The sequence below is a fragment of the Balaenoptera physalus genome, assembly GCF_965194825.1.
Source record: "Balaenoptera physalus genome assembly, chromosome: 8".
NCBI classification, from domain to species: Eukaryota; Metazoa; Chordata; class Mammalia; order Artiodactyla; family Balaenopteridae; genus Balaenoptera; species Balaenoptera physalus.
Window position 1 is genome coordinate 22,873,081 of NC_138887.1, and position 17,087 is coordinate 22,890,167.

A 17,087-nucleotide genomic window follows, 5' to 3' on the forward strand; every position below is an offset into this window, starting at 1 on the left:
ATTGTATTTTAACTCCTCACCTACTTGACAAATGAGAGGTGTAATGTGCATCATTCTGTTCAGCTTTCTTTTCTCCAAAACACAAGTTTTGTAGTCATTTCCACTAGTACTCAGTCATGATTGCTTCCTCTTTTCTTGCGATTGGTGGTCCCATACTCCATATGGCATGAAAGCTTATAGGAAAGACTCACAGATAATCCAAAGTGGTAATATGTAAACACTATGTTGAAAACTCACTCTGTCAAGTTTAATTCCAGAGTTTCTGATGAACATCAGCATTTAGACTGCCAAGAAATACAAAGAGGGTAGGAGGTGATTAAATACAATTTAAAGCTTGTTCCTTTTTGTTGGTATATTACAAAAGGCCATAGGAAAAGTTGAGGCAGTTCTTGAAACTGCAGCGGTTGAGCCCAGCAGGTTTGACTATTGCAGGAGAACAGGAAAGGGCATGTCCAATACGGAGGAAACTGGCAACCTCTGCTAGCCCACAGGCCTTGCTTAGGAGACCCACTCTAAGGCTGTTCTTCCTGTAGCATCAGCTCAGCCTTACCTTCTTGGAAAACTCAAGCCCAGTTTTTACAAATGTTTTTTAGAAAATAAGACTTCCAGATGGTTGCTCTTTGGTTTCCATCAGAGCAGTTTCCTAATTTTTGAACACATCAAAGAGGATGTTTTTCTTTGCTACCAACCCCATCTTATAATCAGTCAACATTTCCTGCGATGTCTATAAGGGAAAAGTGTAGTAGTACAAGTGACAGGGAGAGACCAGACCTTAAACCTATGCTCATTCATACCGTGCTGGGTGCAATGCCTCCAAGGGCCACAGAAGCTATTTCCCCCAGACCAGGTAGAGCTGGAAGGATGGTGGATGGTCTGGATCAACTCCTTCTCATTTCATGGATGAGGAAGCCAAGGCCTGCAATAAGGAATGACATGCCCAGTGGCTTATGATTTACTAACATGGCCATAAATATTGGTTCAGAACTTGGCCTGGAAGCTTCCATGTCGCCTCAGAGGAGGTCAGTTAAGGTGTGGAGATTTGTGTGGGTGTGTTGTTTGGTCTTATTTAAAAATATGCTCTTTTTTAAAGCTTATCCATTCGAAAATATAATTACCCTGGTACTGTAGAGAAAATAAAACGTTTCTATTGTTTCAATCCTTTAAGGGTTGATTTTGTTTAATGCAAGTAAGAAATATCCGAGAGCAATCTAGCAGTAGACTTTGATGCCCCTGCGTTTCTGAATTCTCAGTCAATGAAAACATGTAAGCCAGGAATATGCCTGAATCTGTGACAGGAGGGAATAGGTAGCAGCTGTGAAATCTGCGTAGTATGGAGAGGTTGGGCTAAGTGACGATTATGGTCTCTTCTAACGTTAAGTGGCATTCTTCCAAATACTTTATCAACATATATGTTATTTAAGAAAAAATTTATCGTACTTTTCATACTGCTTTAAAAATTCTATTTCATTTAAAATACAAATATCTCTGCTATATCATTAAATATTATTCTATAATATAACTTTTAATGCTGTAGAGTATCCCATCATTTTGGCAATCCTTGGACATTTTGTGGATAATTTTGAAAGTGGGATGAATGGACACAGTATTGAAAAGACTTTCTGAATAAAATTTATGGCACATAAAATTGTATGGATAGGAGAAAAAAAAATATGCTCTTTGATTCTTTGTCTTACATTTTCTCAGGTTTGAGGAAATCCTTCAAAATGTTCTTTGCTTGTGGAAAGGGACGTGAGAGTGGATGGAAGGAGGGAGGAGAGAAGGGAAAAAGAAAAAAGCGGAAGAAAGTTGACCTCCTATCCTCCCCAGACTTTTCTGTTTCCCACTTTACCCTCTCTGCTTTCTCCACGGTTCCATTCCCGGCCCCAGCTCCCTCTATTTTCCTCACCCCTGAAGGCCAGCTGACACGCCTTTACATTTGGAAAACCCTTGCGCGCCTGCCCGAGCTGGGCATGCTCAAACGCCCAGGACTGGCTTTTTTCGGTTTCCAATTTTGGCAGCTCGCCCACCCGCACCCCTAAGGGGCAGGTCCGAACACATCCCTGGGTGTGAGTAAACGGGAAGAAATTATCACGCTCCCGCGGAGGAAGCGAGGTAGGGGAGCTCGCCGCAACGTTCGGCCTTCCGGGGGCGCTCCCCAAGGGCGCGCGCGGTGGCCGGCCCTCGGGGGCTGTGGGGCGCCGGGGTCCGCGGCAGCGTGGGCGCGCGCACCCGTCCGAGGGGGTGATGTCCGAGGGCTCGTGCTCGGGCGCGCGCTCTGGGAGTGGTCGCGGGGCGGCGGGAGGGGCGAGCAGGGGCGGGGCCGCGGCGGCGCGCGGACGCCGAGCAGCGCCGGGCTTCTAGAGGTTGCGGCGCGGCCACCAGCAGGAGGCCACCGGTAGCTGTACCCAGAGCCTGGAAACCCGAGACTTCGGGGCCGCGGAGGGAGGCGAGGCGCGGAGGGAGGCGAGGCGCGGAGGGAGGCGAGGCGCGGAGGGAGGCGAGGCGCGGAGCCCGGCCCTAGGCAAGAGCCGCGCGGTGCTGCTAGCTCCTTTGCAGACAGCGCTTCCCTAGGTCCGTTTCGGAAGTGGGTGGGGGTGGCGTGGCCGGCGTCGGGAGGAATTCGAACGCCCGCATCCAGGAAGAAAGAATTCACCTGTGTTTCGAGGCAGCACGCCGGACTTGAAGGGAGCGGCGGCCAGCTCTTGCTCCTGGCACAATGGGCTGTACGCTGAGCGCCGAGGACAAGGCGGCGGTGGAGCGGAGTAAGATGATCGACCGGAACCTCCGCGAGGATGGCGAGAAGGCGGCGCGCGAGGTCAAGCTGCTGCTGCTCGGTAAGGGCGGCCGGGCCGGGTTGGCGGGCGGGGGCCCCCGGCGGGCCTGGGGCCAGGGAGTCTGGCGGGTGTGCTGGGCGCGGGCTCCTCGGCATTGGGAAGCGCGGAGGGGACGTGCCAAAGCGGCGGAGGGCGCGTCTTGTAGCGCCCGAGGATGCTTTCGGAGCGCGAGCTTGTGCGGCGCGGCGCCCAGCCGAGGCGGGTGCCCCTCTCCCCGGTCCCCTTCCTCTCTGTTCCCTTGGCCAGGGGGAACTCGCCCGCGGCGGGGCAGGAGCTTCACTCGCGTGCCTCGGTGTGGATCCCGCCAGGAGCCGAGGAGCGAATCGCGAGGAACCCCTTTTCTCTGAAGTTAGCTCAGCTTTGTAAAGATGAAAGGGCACTGGCGACAAGGAAATAAAAGCACATCTCACCCTCCACCCCTCCCCCGCGCGAAAAGCCTTCCTACAAGGTGTCGTATCGCGGTTGTGGTTTCTTCATGTCACGAGTGCCACGTTTTGTGAAATCAGTGCACCTTTTGTGGGGTCTCCGTAGGGTTGAATTGTGTCTTTCTGTTGAACTTCCTGTGGCGACTCAGTAAGTGTTAAGGCAGCACTGATTATATTTATCTTGCGTAAAGAAGTAGGCTATGCTGGACGCTGGATTTTTATTACGGTGGGACATGGAAACCATCAAAGTTAGGCAACACTGGCTTCAGAAAGATACTCGAGCAGTGAAAACCGGTGTGAAAGGTGTGAGTGGGTCACATTGGACAACAGGATTCTCTTCTCTGCTGCCACGGCTTCAGATGAATGAGATTTGCCAGATACACGCAAGGCTCTTACTTGTTCTTAGTATTGTTCTCCTGGTGAAACGCTCTGTGGAGGTCTTTTGCAGTTGTTTGAAGGGAGGGAACGTAAAAAGAGTAAGCCAGGATTTTGATTAAGGGATGCATTAGGAAAATACTCGCAGCTTAAGATTTGTTGATGTGTGAGTTAGGGTTTTCTTTTGTTTGCATCCCCATACCCCCCAAACACACACCCTGTAGGCAGTGAAGTAGGTGAAAGATTTCTCAGAATCTTTATTTGCACTCCCAGCGACTGCTTTTATTTTTGTAACAGTTACAATAAAACAAATACTATCGCACAAACCTGTTTTCGGTGAGCTTCTGTTTCATTGGTTTAATGACTGCAGGAAAAATGGTGGGTTTTTTCTCCATTACTAGTAGGCTTAGAAGCAGCAAACTTGGCATGACTAAAAGTAATAATGATCTGAGTCATTCTGCAAGTAACTGTGAAATAACTTTGCATTTTAAAGACCTGGTGGTTTTCTGCACCCCCGCGCCCCAACGTAAATCTTTCTTAGTTAATACTGTTCACTTAAGTTTTTACATTAATGAGAAATATTGTCTTTTGAGGAAGTCAGTGTATTTTAGTGTATTGAGCACAAAGGTGAGACACACCTTTGTATGGAAACGTGTAGGTGCTCCTCTTTCGAATTCAATGTGCTTGCGACAAAAATGGAAAAAGGATTGAAAAGTTCTTTTCCTGCAGTTTCTGCACTCCTGCTCTGTTATATTATTTCAGTGTATTGTGTGACCTGAGTTTGAGTCAGCCATCCACCATGTTTAAAGCATTGGAAAGTGAGTCCTCTGGTGTTGTTTTATGCTTTAAATAGATGTCTGTTAGAGAGAGATGGGCTAGGATCAAGGTCCACCAAGTTGGCTTTTGCTTATATTCAGAAGAGATCACTGTTTCTCAACTTCAGCACTGTTGACATTTTGGGTGGAATAATTCTTTGTTGTGCGGGCTGTCTTGTGCATTGTAGGATGTTAAGCAGAATCTTTGGCACCCACCTTTTAGATGCTGGGAGCAGCCCCCCTCCGCCCGTGACCCAGAAAAGTCTCCAGATATCCCCCAAACATCCCCTGGGGGCAAAATTTAATCTTGGCTAAGAATCACTGTTCTAGACTAACAATTAAATATACTTCAATGTGTAACATAGAACCCAAAGTTGCATCTCTACCACGAACTATAGTGAGATCCGTGAGAAAGGTGTAGCAGAGTTGCGATTTTCAGAAGTTAGGGAATTTTTGTTTCTCCATACCAATAACATTAGAAAGCTTTCACAATGATTTTAAAATCTTTAGGTAACTGAATTTCTTCAGCTCTCTTTTCTAGCTTTAGTCTCTTGCTGTTCCGTACACCTTTTCTCTGTAGAAATCCCCGTCACAGCATCCCTGTCTTGTTGGCCCAACACTTCTCTTTGTCTGGCTTACTCCCATTCTACTCTACCCTTTTGCCCAGAGTTCCAGCATTCTAGTTCCTATAAACAGAATGTTGGCTTATTCTTGGAATGTTTGAAAACATTTTTCTTTTTCCTAGTTTGACTTCAGCAGTGGAGGGTTGACCTTTGGTTCCTTTTTGGATGTTTAAAGTTATACGTGTAAGGAGCTCAATGAAATCAGTCCATGTAAAACACGGCAACTGAATCAGTTAGAAATGTGAAATGGTCTCTAGGTAACCTATAACCAATGTCAATTCTGTTTACATCAGGTTTTCCTCCTCTTCACTTTTGTTTTTCTCATCAAATGATTTTTTTTTTCATTTAAGGTATAAAGCACAGTTAAGATGGTATAGTAAATAGTTCATTGTATTTCATTTTTCTTAAGGCATGTGTTGTCATTTTAGACATTTGGGTTGAGAGATTCGGGTATAAGACACATACAAAGATTTGGGCACTGGATGTCTATTTTATACATATATGTGTATATATACTATATATGTATATATATGTGCATATATATTGTGTGTGTGTGTGTATGTGTGTATATATATATATATATATATATATATATATATATTTTTTTTTTTTTTAACTCAGAGGTATTTCACTATCCTTATTAGGAGCAGTGAATTAGGCCTTAAAAAAAAAAAGAGGACCTAGTCTAATCCTTGACCTAAAGGATATCAGGTCAGGGTTTGAGTGGTTCTAAAGATTTAGCTTTCAGGCTTTAGTATTAGAATAATAATCCTAAATAATGAAACTTATTTTAATACTTAAAGTTTTCTTTCCATTGTATATGGCTGATTGTCTCAAGGAAAACATCATTTATTGTTATATCTTTGAGGATGTTACAACTTATCCTTTTAAGGGTATAGCGTTAGGCCTAGGTGGTTGTTTCAGTGAGACTACATTGTACATATGGGTACTTATTAAATATCTTATGGTAATTTTCAAAGATATATGAGGGTAGAGTATATACAAGTAAAATTTTTATGAATTAATTGTTCTTAAATTATTTCACTCGAGTTTTTTTTTTAATTTTTTTAGTTTATTTAATTAATTTATTTATGGCTGCGTTGGGTCTTCGTTGCTATGAGTGGGCTTTCTCTAGTTGCGGCAAACGGGGGCTACTCTTCGTCCTGGTGCGCAGGCTTCTCATTGCAGTGGCTTCTCGTTGTGGAGCATGGGCTATAGGCGTGCGGGCTTCAGTAGTTGTGGTAAGCGGGCTCAGTAGTTATGGCTCACGGGCTCTAGAGCGCAGGCTCAGTAGTTGTGGCGCACGGGCTTAGGTGCTCCGCGGCATGTGGGATCTTCCCAGACCAGGGCTCGAACCCATGTCCCCTGCATTGGCACGAGGATTCTTAACCACTGCGCCACCAGGGAAGTCCCTTCACTTTGAAGTTTTGAGCTTGTATTCTCCTTCACTCCTCCCATTATCCTTCCCTCCACCCATTATCCTTCCCTCCACTGAACTCATCCCCACAAACAAACAAATACAAATCCATACCCTTTATCTCTTTAACTTCTTAAAATGAGGTGAGGGACTGGATCTCTTCTGCCTGGTGAATATTTTTACATTGCTACCACCCACCAGCTATTTGAGAAACTAAACCGTTCATCTTTTTGGCTTTCTTTAATCTTGCCCTGTGACTTCCCTAGTTGAGAAATTCTGGCATTGCAGAACTTTTGATTTTGCATTGCTTTAGCCGTTTCCTTAGAGTTGGCTCAGGATCTTAGATGTCAGAAAGCCCCTTTCCTTAAGTGAGTGAATGGATCTGGTATTTCTACAGGGGTTATGTGCTTCTCTCTCCCTCACCTACTTTGTATTAGCAATTACTTTACTAGAAGCCGCAGGTGGTGTTAACATATGTTTTGAAAGTGCTGATTTTTCTGTATCTTTTGTTTTTCCTTCTCACTTTTATAGTTCAAGTTCTCCTCTGCCTCTGGCAGCCTATTTCCAGTAGACTTTCTTGCTTCTGGTCTTTGCCTCTAGCCTGCAGTAGGTATCATGCTAATGCCTTGCTCGGTAAACCATTCTTGACTTCTCCATTGCCTGCAGAATAAAAACTTTCTTCTAGACCTGGCTTCCCTCTAGCCTCATACTCTTTTCCTCAGGGCACCGTTCTTCTCCAAACAGGAATAGTTGGCATATGGCAGAGCACATTTGCTCTCTGGTTTCTAGTGTGATTTAGCTTTATGCCCCGCCTGCTTCGCCAACTAGTGTGAGACTTCAGGGGCAGGATCTTTGTAGGTCATCATAACAAACCTTTCCTTTTGTCATGAGCATATTTAGTTCTTAATTATGTTAATATCTTGTGTAGGATTAGGATTTACCTAGAATATAAACCTTATACTTTGCCATTTTCAATATTGATGGGAATGTAAACAAAAAGGGAACAGTAAAAGTAAATGACAACCGAAGTAAGCGCATGGTATCTAAAAGTAAATTGTTTGGTTTAAGAATTTTTTTCATATTTATAAGAACTTTTCACAGTCGTTATATTTATTTGACAGTTTAGATAAATTCAAGAAAATGACAATGGATATTCATTGGAGGAGGGTCTTCTATGTTGTTATAGTGTTATACTGTAGTGTTTGTCCTTAAAATAATTTTTTTTGGTAAGGATAGATCTCAGGTTTTTTTACTCTTTATTTTTGGCCTCTTAGCTATAAAGAGCATGAATCTTGTTAACTTATCAATGATAGGAAATACAATACCTGTATTATAGGATTTAGTCGAAGATGTTATTTAAACCTGAAAAAGATCACTGTAATTTTTAAGACAAAAATTGAGTATCCAACCACGATCTTAATTTGTATTTTCTTATGCATTTCTCTCTGCCTTGGAAAATTCAAGATACCACAGATTGACATGGGAGGACCTGATGTATTTGTCACATTTCTAGGTCGCATAAATTTCTTGGTCACATGTTCTGGCACGCAGTTAGCCAATGTCTGACTTCCCAGAGTCTGACATTGGTGAAGCTCAGATCCCATATGGCATTGGAGTTGAATGAGCTAAGGTCAACTGCACCTAGTCTTGTAGCGCTTAGGCTGCTTTCTGTCATAATTTGTTCAATACTAATTAAAAACTTTTACAGAAATAGGGTTAAAAATCTTAACAGAAATGGGGCAAAAATAATTGTAAAACGAATGTTCGTTACCATAACTTAGTGGCTTAAAACAATGCACAATTTATTAACTTTACGTTTCTGTAGTTCAGGTTACACCAAGCTAAAATCAAGATGTCAGCCGGGCCGCTTTTCTTTTGCAGGTTGTAGAAGAGAATCCGTATATTTGCTTTTTCCAATCTCTGTCTAGAGCAGCGGTCCCCAACCTCTTTGGAACCAGGGACCGGTTTTGTGGAAGACAGTTTTTCCACGGGCGTTGCGGGGCGGCGGGGAGGTGGCTCAGGCGGTAACGTGAGCAATGGGGAGCGGCGGGTGAAGCTTCACCAGCTTGCCCGCCGCTCACCTCCTGCTGTGCGGCCGGGTTCCTAACAGGCCTCAGACCGCTCTCGGTCTGCGGCCTGGGGTTTGGGGATCCCTGGCCTAAAGGCTACCTGCTTTCATTGGCTCATGGCCTCTTCTTCATCTTCAAAGCTAGCAATGGCTAGTGGAGTCTTTCTCTTGTAGCGTTACTGACCTGTCTCCCTCCTTCACGTCTAAGGGCCTTTGTGATTACACTGGGCACACCCAGATAATCCAGGATAACAGATGCATCTCAGGATCCTTATCTTAATCACCTCCGCCAAGTTCCTTTGCCATGTAGGATAACACGCTCACAGGTTCCAGGGACTGGGGGCATGGGCATCTTTGGGGGCTATCATTCTGTCTACTTTAGTCTGCCCTCTGGCTCCCAAAGATTCATGTCCACCCCACATGCAAAATGCACTTATCCTGTCCCAACATCTCCCAAAGTCTCAACCCCTTACAGCATCAACTCAACATCCAAAATCTCATCCAGATCTCAGAATCTAACTCTGGTATGGGTGAGATTCTCCATATAATCCATACTGGGACCAAATTTCTTTCTCTCTGTGAACCTGTGAAGCTAGAAAACACATTACGTGCTCCTAGAATACGGTAGCAGGGCACAGTGATAGAGCAGGCATTGGATACCGGTTACAGTCACTCGTTCAGAAAGGGAGAAAGTGGAAAGGAAAAGGAGTGAGTATTCAGTCCCATGCACTTTCCAAACTACTTTAGGTTTCAAGGCCTACAAATAATCTTGGTGACTCTGCTTGACTTTCTGGCCTCTGGACTCTGCCCTTGAAGTCATCCTTCCTTTTCAATCAAAGGTAGCACATGTTTGCAGCGGAGTAATGTTATCAGCCTGTTTCTTGCCTGTATGATGGTGATCTGACAGCATTCTTTCATTTTGTACTCTTTTTTTTTTTGAGTTTTATTTTATTTTTTATACAGCAGTTTTCTTATTAGTTATCTGTTTTATACATATTAGTGTATGTATGTCTATCTCAATCTCCCAATTCATCACACCACCACCACCGCATTATGTACTCTTTTAATTTATCTTTTCCTCTCCCATTTTACTATAACCGGTAAGAAAAAAACAGGTCACAACTTCAACAATTTGCTTGGAAATCTCCTTGTCTAAATATTCAAATTTATAGTTTACAAGTTCTGCTTTCCACATAACTGCAGGACATAATTCACTTATGCTTTGCCACAAAATAACAAGGATCCTCTTTCCTCTAGTTTCTAATAATATGTTCTTCCTTTCCATCCAAGTTCTCACCAGCAGCACATGTAAAGTCCACATATCTATCAACAGTCTGTTCATGACTGTATTTAGTTTTCTCTACCATGTTCCTCACTTTCTTTTGAGCTCTCACCAGGGGAGCCGTTAACATCTGTGTTTTTAACAGCGTGTCAAGGCAATCTAGGCTTTTTCTATCATGGTCCTCAGAATTCTTTCAGCTTCTACCCATTGCTTAATTCTAAAGCCATTTCCACGTTTTTAGTGTTTGTTGTGGCAACACCCTACTTCCAGATACCCTCATTGATACCTCATGTATAACTTTAGGAAATGCATAATGATGGTAATTTTATATTCTTTGGTCCCTTATAATTTATGTGACTGTTATGGTAATAGCAAAACCACCAGTTTCTGGTGTTTCATATTGAACTCATGGTATTTCACTTGAGGATTAATGTGAACGAATAAGACTTTCCTTTGTTTGCCTCCTCTTCAATGAAGTTTTTCCTGACCATCCAGTCTAAATTAGTCTTTGCTCTCCCTTCCAAATTAGAGTTTTGAAATCATCTTGTGCATTTACTTTTTTATTGTCTGTTGCATCTCTCCGTGGGGATTGGCTCGTCAGAGCACGAATCCTGTCCAACTTGTTTATCACCTAATGAGGTGGCACGTACTAGTCTTTTCATAAATGTTAATTAAATGAGTGACTAGTTAAATGATTCATTTTGAGTAATAGTCTTTTTTTTTTAATTTTGTTTTTCTTAATTTATTTTATTTAATTTATTTTTATTTTTGGCTGCGTTGGGTCTTTGCTGCTGTGCGCAGGCTTTCTCTAGTTGCAGCGAGTGGGGGCTACTCTTCATTGTAGTGCGCGGGCTTCTCATGGCGGTGGCTTCTCTTGTTGTGGAGCATGGGCTCCAGGCACACGGGCCCCAGTAGTTGTGGCACGCAGGCTCAGTAGTTGTGGCGCACGGGCTTAGTTGCTCCGCGGCATGTGGGATCTTCCCGGACCAGGGCTCGAACCCGTGTCCCCTGCATTGGCAGGCGGATTCTTAACTACTGCCCCACCAGGGAGGTCCTTGCCTGTCCTTGTATGGTGAGAATTGTCATTGGTGGCATTTGTAAGTGTCTTTCATGTTTTTGGTATCCAGTTATGCCTTAAGTTTACAAAATCCTTAGGAGAATTTACAGTCTACTTAGGGAAAGAAAATGTGTACATAAAGATAACTCCTTATAAGGGAAAATGGGGAAGAAGTGGTATAAACAGATACCCGGGGACATGAGCTTTAATATCAGAGTGTGCATTGTTGATCTTGTGGGATGAGGGCGTAGGTAGCATGCCTCTCAGAAATTACAGCAGTTAAGGATCTGTCCATTGCCTTCATGTATTTCTCTCTCTTTTTTTGGCCTTGCCTTGCGGCATGCGTGATCTTAGCTCCCCGACCAGGGATCCAGCCCGCACCTCTTGCAGTGGGAGCGCGGAGTCTTAACCGCTGGACCGCCAGGGAAACCCCTTCATGTATTTCTGAGCAGACTTTTGGATCCTGATTGGCTGTAAGCTCTGTATTATACAGAAACCTGCAATCTAGAGGAGACTTTGCCATCTATAGTTTAGTTTTCTTACTTTTTCCACGTATAAGGAACTCGGGCTGTAAAATGTTTTCCTTAAAACCTTGGGCAAGTTATCCAGTTCTTTAAACCTCAGTTCTCTATAAATTCCAGATAATAAATGTACCTACCCTATAGGGCTGGGGACAAGATAAGCTAATGTATCTACAGTACTTAGAGCAGTTGTACATGGCACAAGTTTTTATTAAATATAAGCTGTTATTATAAATACTTTAGAGACTCTTTGCGATCAGCCCTCCCTCCCTGCCTCCTTGTGGATAGATCCATTTATGGTCATAGACATTAAATCCTTTTGTCGGCTCTTCTTAGCAGAGGGTGTGCACATAGCAAAGATTTCAAGAAGTATAAACTCAATTGTAATTACTAGTTTCTGGTCCCACCACAGCTTCCTTCTGGGGCTTGGATTTCTGTTACAGACTCCCCACTGGGAACAGACCAGGTAGATATCTGTGCTAGGTTAAGAATTCTATACAGCCTGAATTTTGAGTAATTAGAAAACTTTACAAATGATTTAAAAGTAATTTCTCTCCATTTTATTACCCATTTTTAGAATAAATGCAGTAATTTCCTGCAAACTTTCCTTTTATCTTTCTTGAAAATAAAACACAGCTGTTAATAGAAATTACGAAACATTGAGTTGACTCAAGTGAATGTGCCATTTATCAGGGGAGTTTATGATTACTTCCTACAAATTTTAAAACTTTTCTGAAACTCCCTGTACTGATAACTCAAAGAGATTACTAATAAAACTCCAGAATTACAATGAATTTACTTTTAAAAGAGAAGCAACATCTCTTGAAAAGTGGTCGTAACCTTGAAATAGAAACAAGCATTGAATCTGTGACAGTATTTATGCCTTTTAATAATTTTTCAAAGGAGTCACTTAAGACTTAGCCTTGAATTACCTGGAATTCCTCTGTTTACCTTGCCTTTCTAAGGTACCCTCCAGATTCTTTTTTTTTTTTTTTCTGGTAATATACTTATCTAATGTACATTATATTTTTTCTTGTTTGGGCACATGCCTTTTATTTGATAGCCTTTCGTGTATTTAAGAAGCATGCAACCTGTAAGTAAACCACATTTAAGATTAATATAATAGGAGTTAGAAGAAAACTGCCTTCTGATTGGTAGTTCTGAAGCTAATCTTTTGAAACATAACATATTTCTGTGCAGTTTGAAAATTGATCCACTGAGTTTTCACAAACTGAGCACATCAGTGTCATCAGCAACCAGATCAAGACATGCCTGCAAGAGATGTGTTGTGACAGTACAAAGCGGTGATGCCGGTCAGTTGAGTTGCTGGAACTGATGAGAAGGTGCCCCTCCCAACTCTAGGCCAGCGCTCCGTACTCACCCCCACTCCTTCATCCCTTCTTACGCTCAGGACCTTCCCATCCTCCATGATTCTCTCTACCATCTTCACGCTTTAAAGACTCCTGTGCCCTGCTCCGTAAGCATTCTCAAGTCATGTCCAGCATTAAAAGTAATAAAATCCAGACAAAACTGTTCATACCCTCCTTAAATAATTTTTCATCCCACATTTTGTCATCTGAACTTTTCAAAATATTAGGCTGCATTCCCATCTTTTTCACCTTCCATTCAGTCTTTAAACTGCTTTTTATTTTAAAATTGTGGACTTTTCCAGTGGTACACAAGTATTGGGAAATATTAGACACTCATGGAACACACATCAATATATTTTTTTAAAGAGATAGTATCTTGTGGCTTTTTTCTCTCCACTGGAGTTTCTTTTATAATTAGTTTGGGCTTCTCATTCTAACTTCTCTCTCTCTCAACCTCTCTCCTGTTTTTTATCTCCCTATTTTTTGTGTGCTACTTAGATATCTCCTAATTTACTTTCTCTCTTCAGTAATCAACTAATGTGCCTTTTAACATAATTGAGTCTTTTAATGGTGACATTATTATTTCTAGAAACTATTTCTAATCTTTTAAAAATAGTTTATTGTATTTTCTGTCTTTTTAAAAAGTAACTTTCATTAATACTACACTTACTTCATAGTCTCTTTGCAAAAAATTGATTTTTTTAAAAAAAAATCTTGCTGTTCAACTACTTGTAGGGTCTTGACTGTATCTCATGGTAAGTAGATTGTATCCTCTTGTAATTTTTTTTGTGAGCATATATTTACCAACATGTGGCCTGTGTGAATCCTGGGCACCCTGGACTGGCTGCAGTTTTCCTTTCGGTCTTGCGGGTGGAGGGTGGAGGGCAGGTTTATTTCTCATTTACCTAAATAACATGGTGTTCCGAAATTGAAGGCATCATCTCTCAGCCACTTATCTACACTTTCTCCTTCTTCCTGTTTTCTTCTTCTTAGCTCCCGGCACCACCAGTCCTTGACTTCTTATTTGTCTTTACACCCCATTAGTCAAAATCTCCATTGACTTTATTTTCTAAATATTTTAGTTATTTCCCTGCCTTACTTCTTATCATCCAGCAGCGCTGAACTTATTTATTCCTGTGCTGTTTTTTTGCCTCCCTCCACCCTTTGCTCACGTGGTCTCTGCTTAGGTTGAGAAGGGTGTGTGCGTGTGAGTGTGTGTGTGTGTGTGTGTGTGTGTGTGTGTGCGTGCGTGCGTGTCCGTGTGCAAGCACGGTGGGGAGGGTCTTCTGGGGATCCTCGTTTACTTGCATCGTGCCCGTGACCCTGGCAGCCAGCTTCTTCCTTGTCTACTGGCACCCACTGCTTAAGTGTGGACGTCCTTGTTGGTCCATGATGTCTCCTTTTGATCATAGCCAGGACCATCTGTCTCACTGTCGTGGCCCTCCTTGGTCTCTCGCGGACGCTGTGGGCTTCCTGATCTCGCGCCTCCCCAGGCGGCCCTTTGCTGCAGAGCCGGTGCGTGGTAGCCAGGCTCTTAGCCCCCGAGTGCTCTGCTTTCTCCAACCACCTCAAGCACGTTGCGGGTTCTGAGTTGCGATTCTGGGGTGGTGCCATGGTGCTGGGGGAGATGAGCTCAGGTGTTCTCTCGGCAGATCCCCACATCTCCGCCAGGCTGCGTGTATGTGTTGCTGCCTCGGCGACTTTCTCCTCCCTGGATCCCAAATACGCCCCTCTGCCTTTAGCCATCTCCTCATCCTCTCTCACGTACCATTCACCCCTGAAACTTTGGCCCAAAGAGGAGATCAGGATAGAGGTGACTCCCTGCCTCCTTTATCCCCATCTGCCTTCTGCAGTTTGCTCCTAGGCCACTGGGTCCCTTGTGGCTGCCAGGGTTACAGTCTTGCCATGTGACGTCTGGAGTGTACACCACTTGTATTCATCCATTTGTATCTAGATGACACTAAGGTACCTTGTCTGCCTCTTTCCCCTTATTCATGTACATGCAAAAGATAAAAAAAACCACAGTAATTTTCAAAGTATTTCTCACATTACATTCTCTCTTATCCTTTAATTCCTGCTCCCACGTTGGTTTTTTCCACAGTTGTATGTTCTTGCTGCTCCATATGTGCTCACCTCATTTTCCTAAAGCAGCTCTTCTTAAACTTAAACTTTAATACACATAGAAATAAGTTGGAATCTTTTAAAACGCGGGTTCTCATTCAGTAGGTCTGGGGTGGGACCTGAGTTTCTGCGTTCCTCACGAGCTCACAGGGGTTGCCTGGGCTGCTAATCCACAGTCCAGTCCATACTTCGAGAAGCAGAGTCCTAGAGGTGATCCTCCTGGGTCTTTTCCATTTATCCATTTTGTAAGCATTTTTCAAGACTTATCTGGTCTTTGCCACATTCATGAAGCCTCCCATAACCTTATTAATAAAGTATTTAAAACAGTGCCTTGCACGAAGTAAGCACTCATTATGTTTTATACATTCACATGCATGTACACACATATATAATGCCTACCCACCTAGTGTTATATAGTTAACTTCTGATGTTAATCTGGAACCTTGTTTTAGTAGTGCATTCTGAGAAAAAACTATTTGATGTTTTCTTGCACGGAAACATGCGCTTCCTGGAAAGTGATCAAAAACTGTAATTAGTGATAATGAATCTTCTGTGTATTTAGTAAGAATTTTTACAGTGGATTGCTTCTTGTGATGATATGATTATTCAGGTCAGGTTGAATGTGACCTTATAATAATGTTTTTATGGACATTTTCATCTGGTAAAGTTCATGATGAAATTCCTTTGTTAGAAGTAAGTAAAAGATGGTTGCAAATTCTGAGCAAGTTTATAGCTATTGCTATTTGTATATAATCTCAGCTCTCCTAATCTATATGCACATATAACACATTTTCCACTGCCCTTAAAAGGGAATTCTGATCTTAGAAAACTATCCGTCACATTAATATTTACTGACAGGTACCTACAAAATGTGATTAAATATAGCATAAATGTTCTATAACTTCTGCTTTCATCATAGTATCATTAGTTGGTTGGGCTTACTTTCAGTTAGTTATGACATCTGGTTCTTATGAAATGTGTAAATTCATTCAACAAATATTTATGGAATGCCAACCCTATGGCCTGCATTTAGGTATCTGGGAATGGAAAAATCATTGGGAAGAGGAAATTAATTAGAGAAAGTATTCTTTAAGCATTTTACCATTAGATAAAAACAATATGGTTATTTTGGCTTGTTTAGTATAAGTTTAAGTATAAAAAAATGGGTTCTGGGTTTCTTCCACTCTGCCGTTTGTCTTAGTAAGCCTTTGTGGTAGATCATTTTAACTTTGCTTTGGATGATTGCATTTTATACGTCAAGTTGAATTTTATTGCTTTTTGCCAAAAGCTATTAAAAAACTTTCAGAGCAGAGAATAAGTAATGAGCTCCACAGTAACTTATACTGTGCACATAGTGACGCTTAGTATAATTTCACAACAAACTTCCTGAAAAGTTATCAGTCAACAAATGTAGCCCATTGTAGTTTTAGCAGTCACATCTGAAATAGTTTCAGCTCTAATCTAAGAAGTATACGAAGAGTGATTCTGAAAAATATGAAACTCTAAACAGAGTCTTCCTAGTGGCTACCTTTTGAGAGTCAGCTGAACTTATGCTTTATAATTCATAGACTTGTGTAGATTTTGAATTTATTTGGGGGTGTGTGGATATTTTTGTTCGTTGTGGACAAATGTTATTTTAAAAAACAGAAACATTAGAAAATTCAAAGAGAATGAGCCTATCAGATATGCAACTTATTTTTTCTGAATAAAGATAGCAAATGCCATGAGGAATTTCTAGAATGGATCCATGTACATGGGAGAATAAGTTGCGAGTTGAACTTTAGTATTTTAAGAATCATATGGTATTCTAAAAAATAATTTGGCATAATGGTTTCATCTGGATTCTGAAAGTTAAGATTAGGTATTTAGATTTTATGACAGTTTTAATCGTTAAATATTATGTGGATAAGTTTGCAACCAAGAAAGTCACCTTATTTGATAGAACGTTTTGAGTACAAATATAGAGGTATATTTATTTGTCATGTGTTTCCCATATAAGTAGTCTGTGATTGAAGAAAAGTTGGTTTTTAGTAATGTGTATATCATTTACATTTGTTGCATTTTCACAGTTTAGTTTACTATAAAGTTTCTAAAATTTGATGTATATGTCTTAAATTGAAGCAGTCAGCCAGAGCACTTGAGTTATTAAAAGTACTCTTTGAATACATTTCTTCTGCTA

The 17,087-nt window shown here is 41.9% G+C and overlaps 1 protein-coding gene across 2 annotated transcripts in view; it reads left to right on the plus strand.

The window, feature by feature from the left end:
• The first annotated feature begins 2,107 nt into the window (after positions 1-2,107).
• GNAI1 (G protein subunit alpha i1) overlaps positions 2,108-17,087 on the plus strand; it is an 89,415-nt gene continuing 74,435 nt past the window's right edge. Inside the window, exons 1-2 of one of the 2 annotated variants that reach the window (XM_082473618.1) lie at positions 2,108-2,446; positions 2,481-2,834. In XM_082473618.1, the coding sequence (XP_082329744.1) occupies positions 2,717-2,834 (118 nt within the window). In that variant the 5' untranslated portion in view covers positions 2,108-2,446; positions 2,481-2,716. Of the gene's footprint in view, positions 2,835-17,087 lie in introns of both variants that reach the window. The other variant, XM_082473617.1, reaches the window with a different exon arrangement.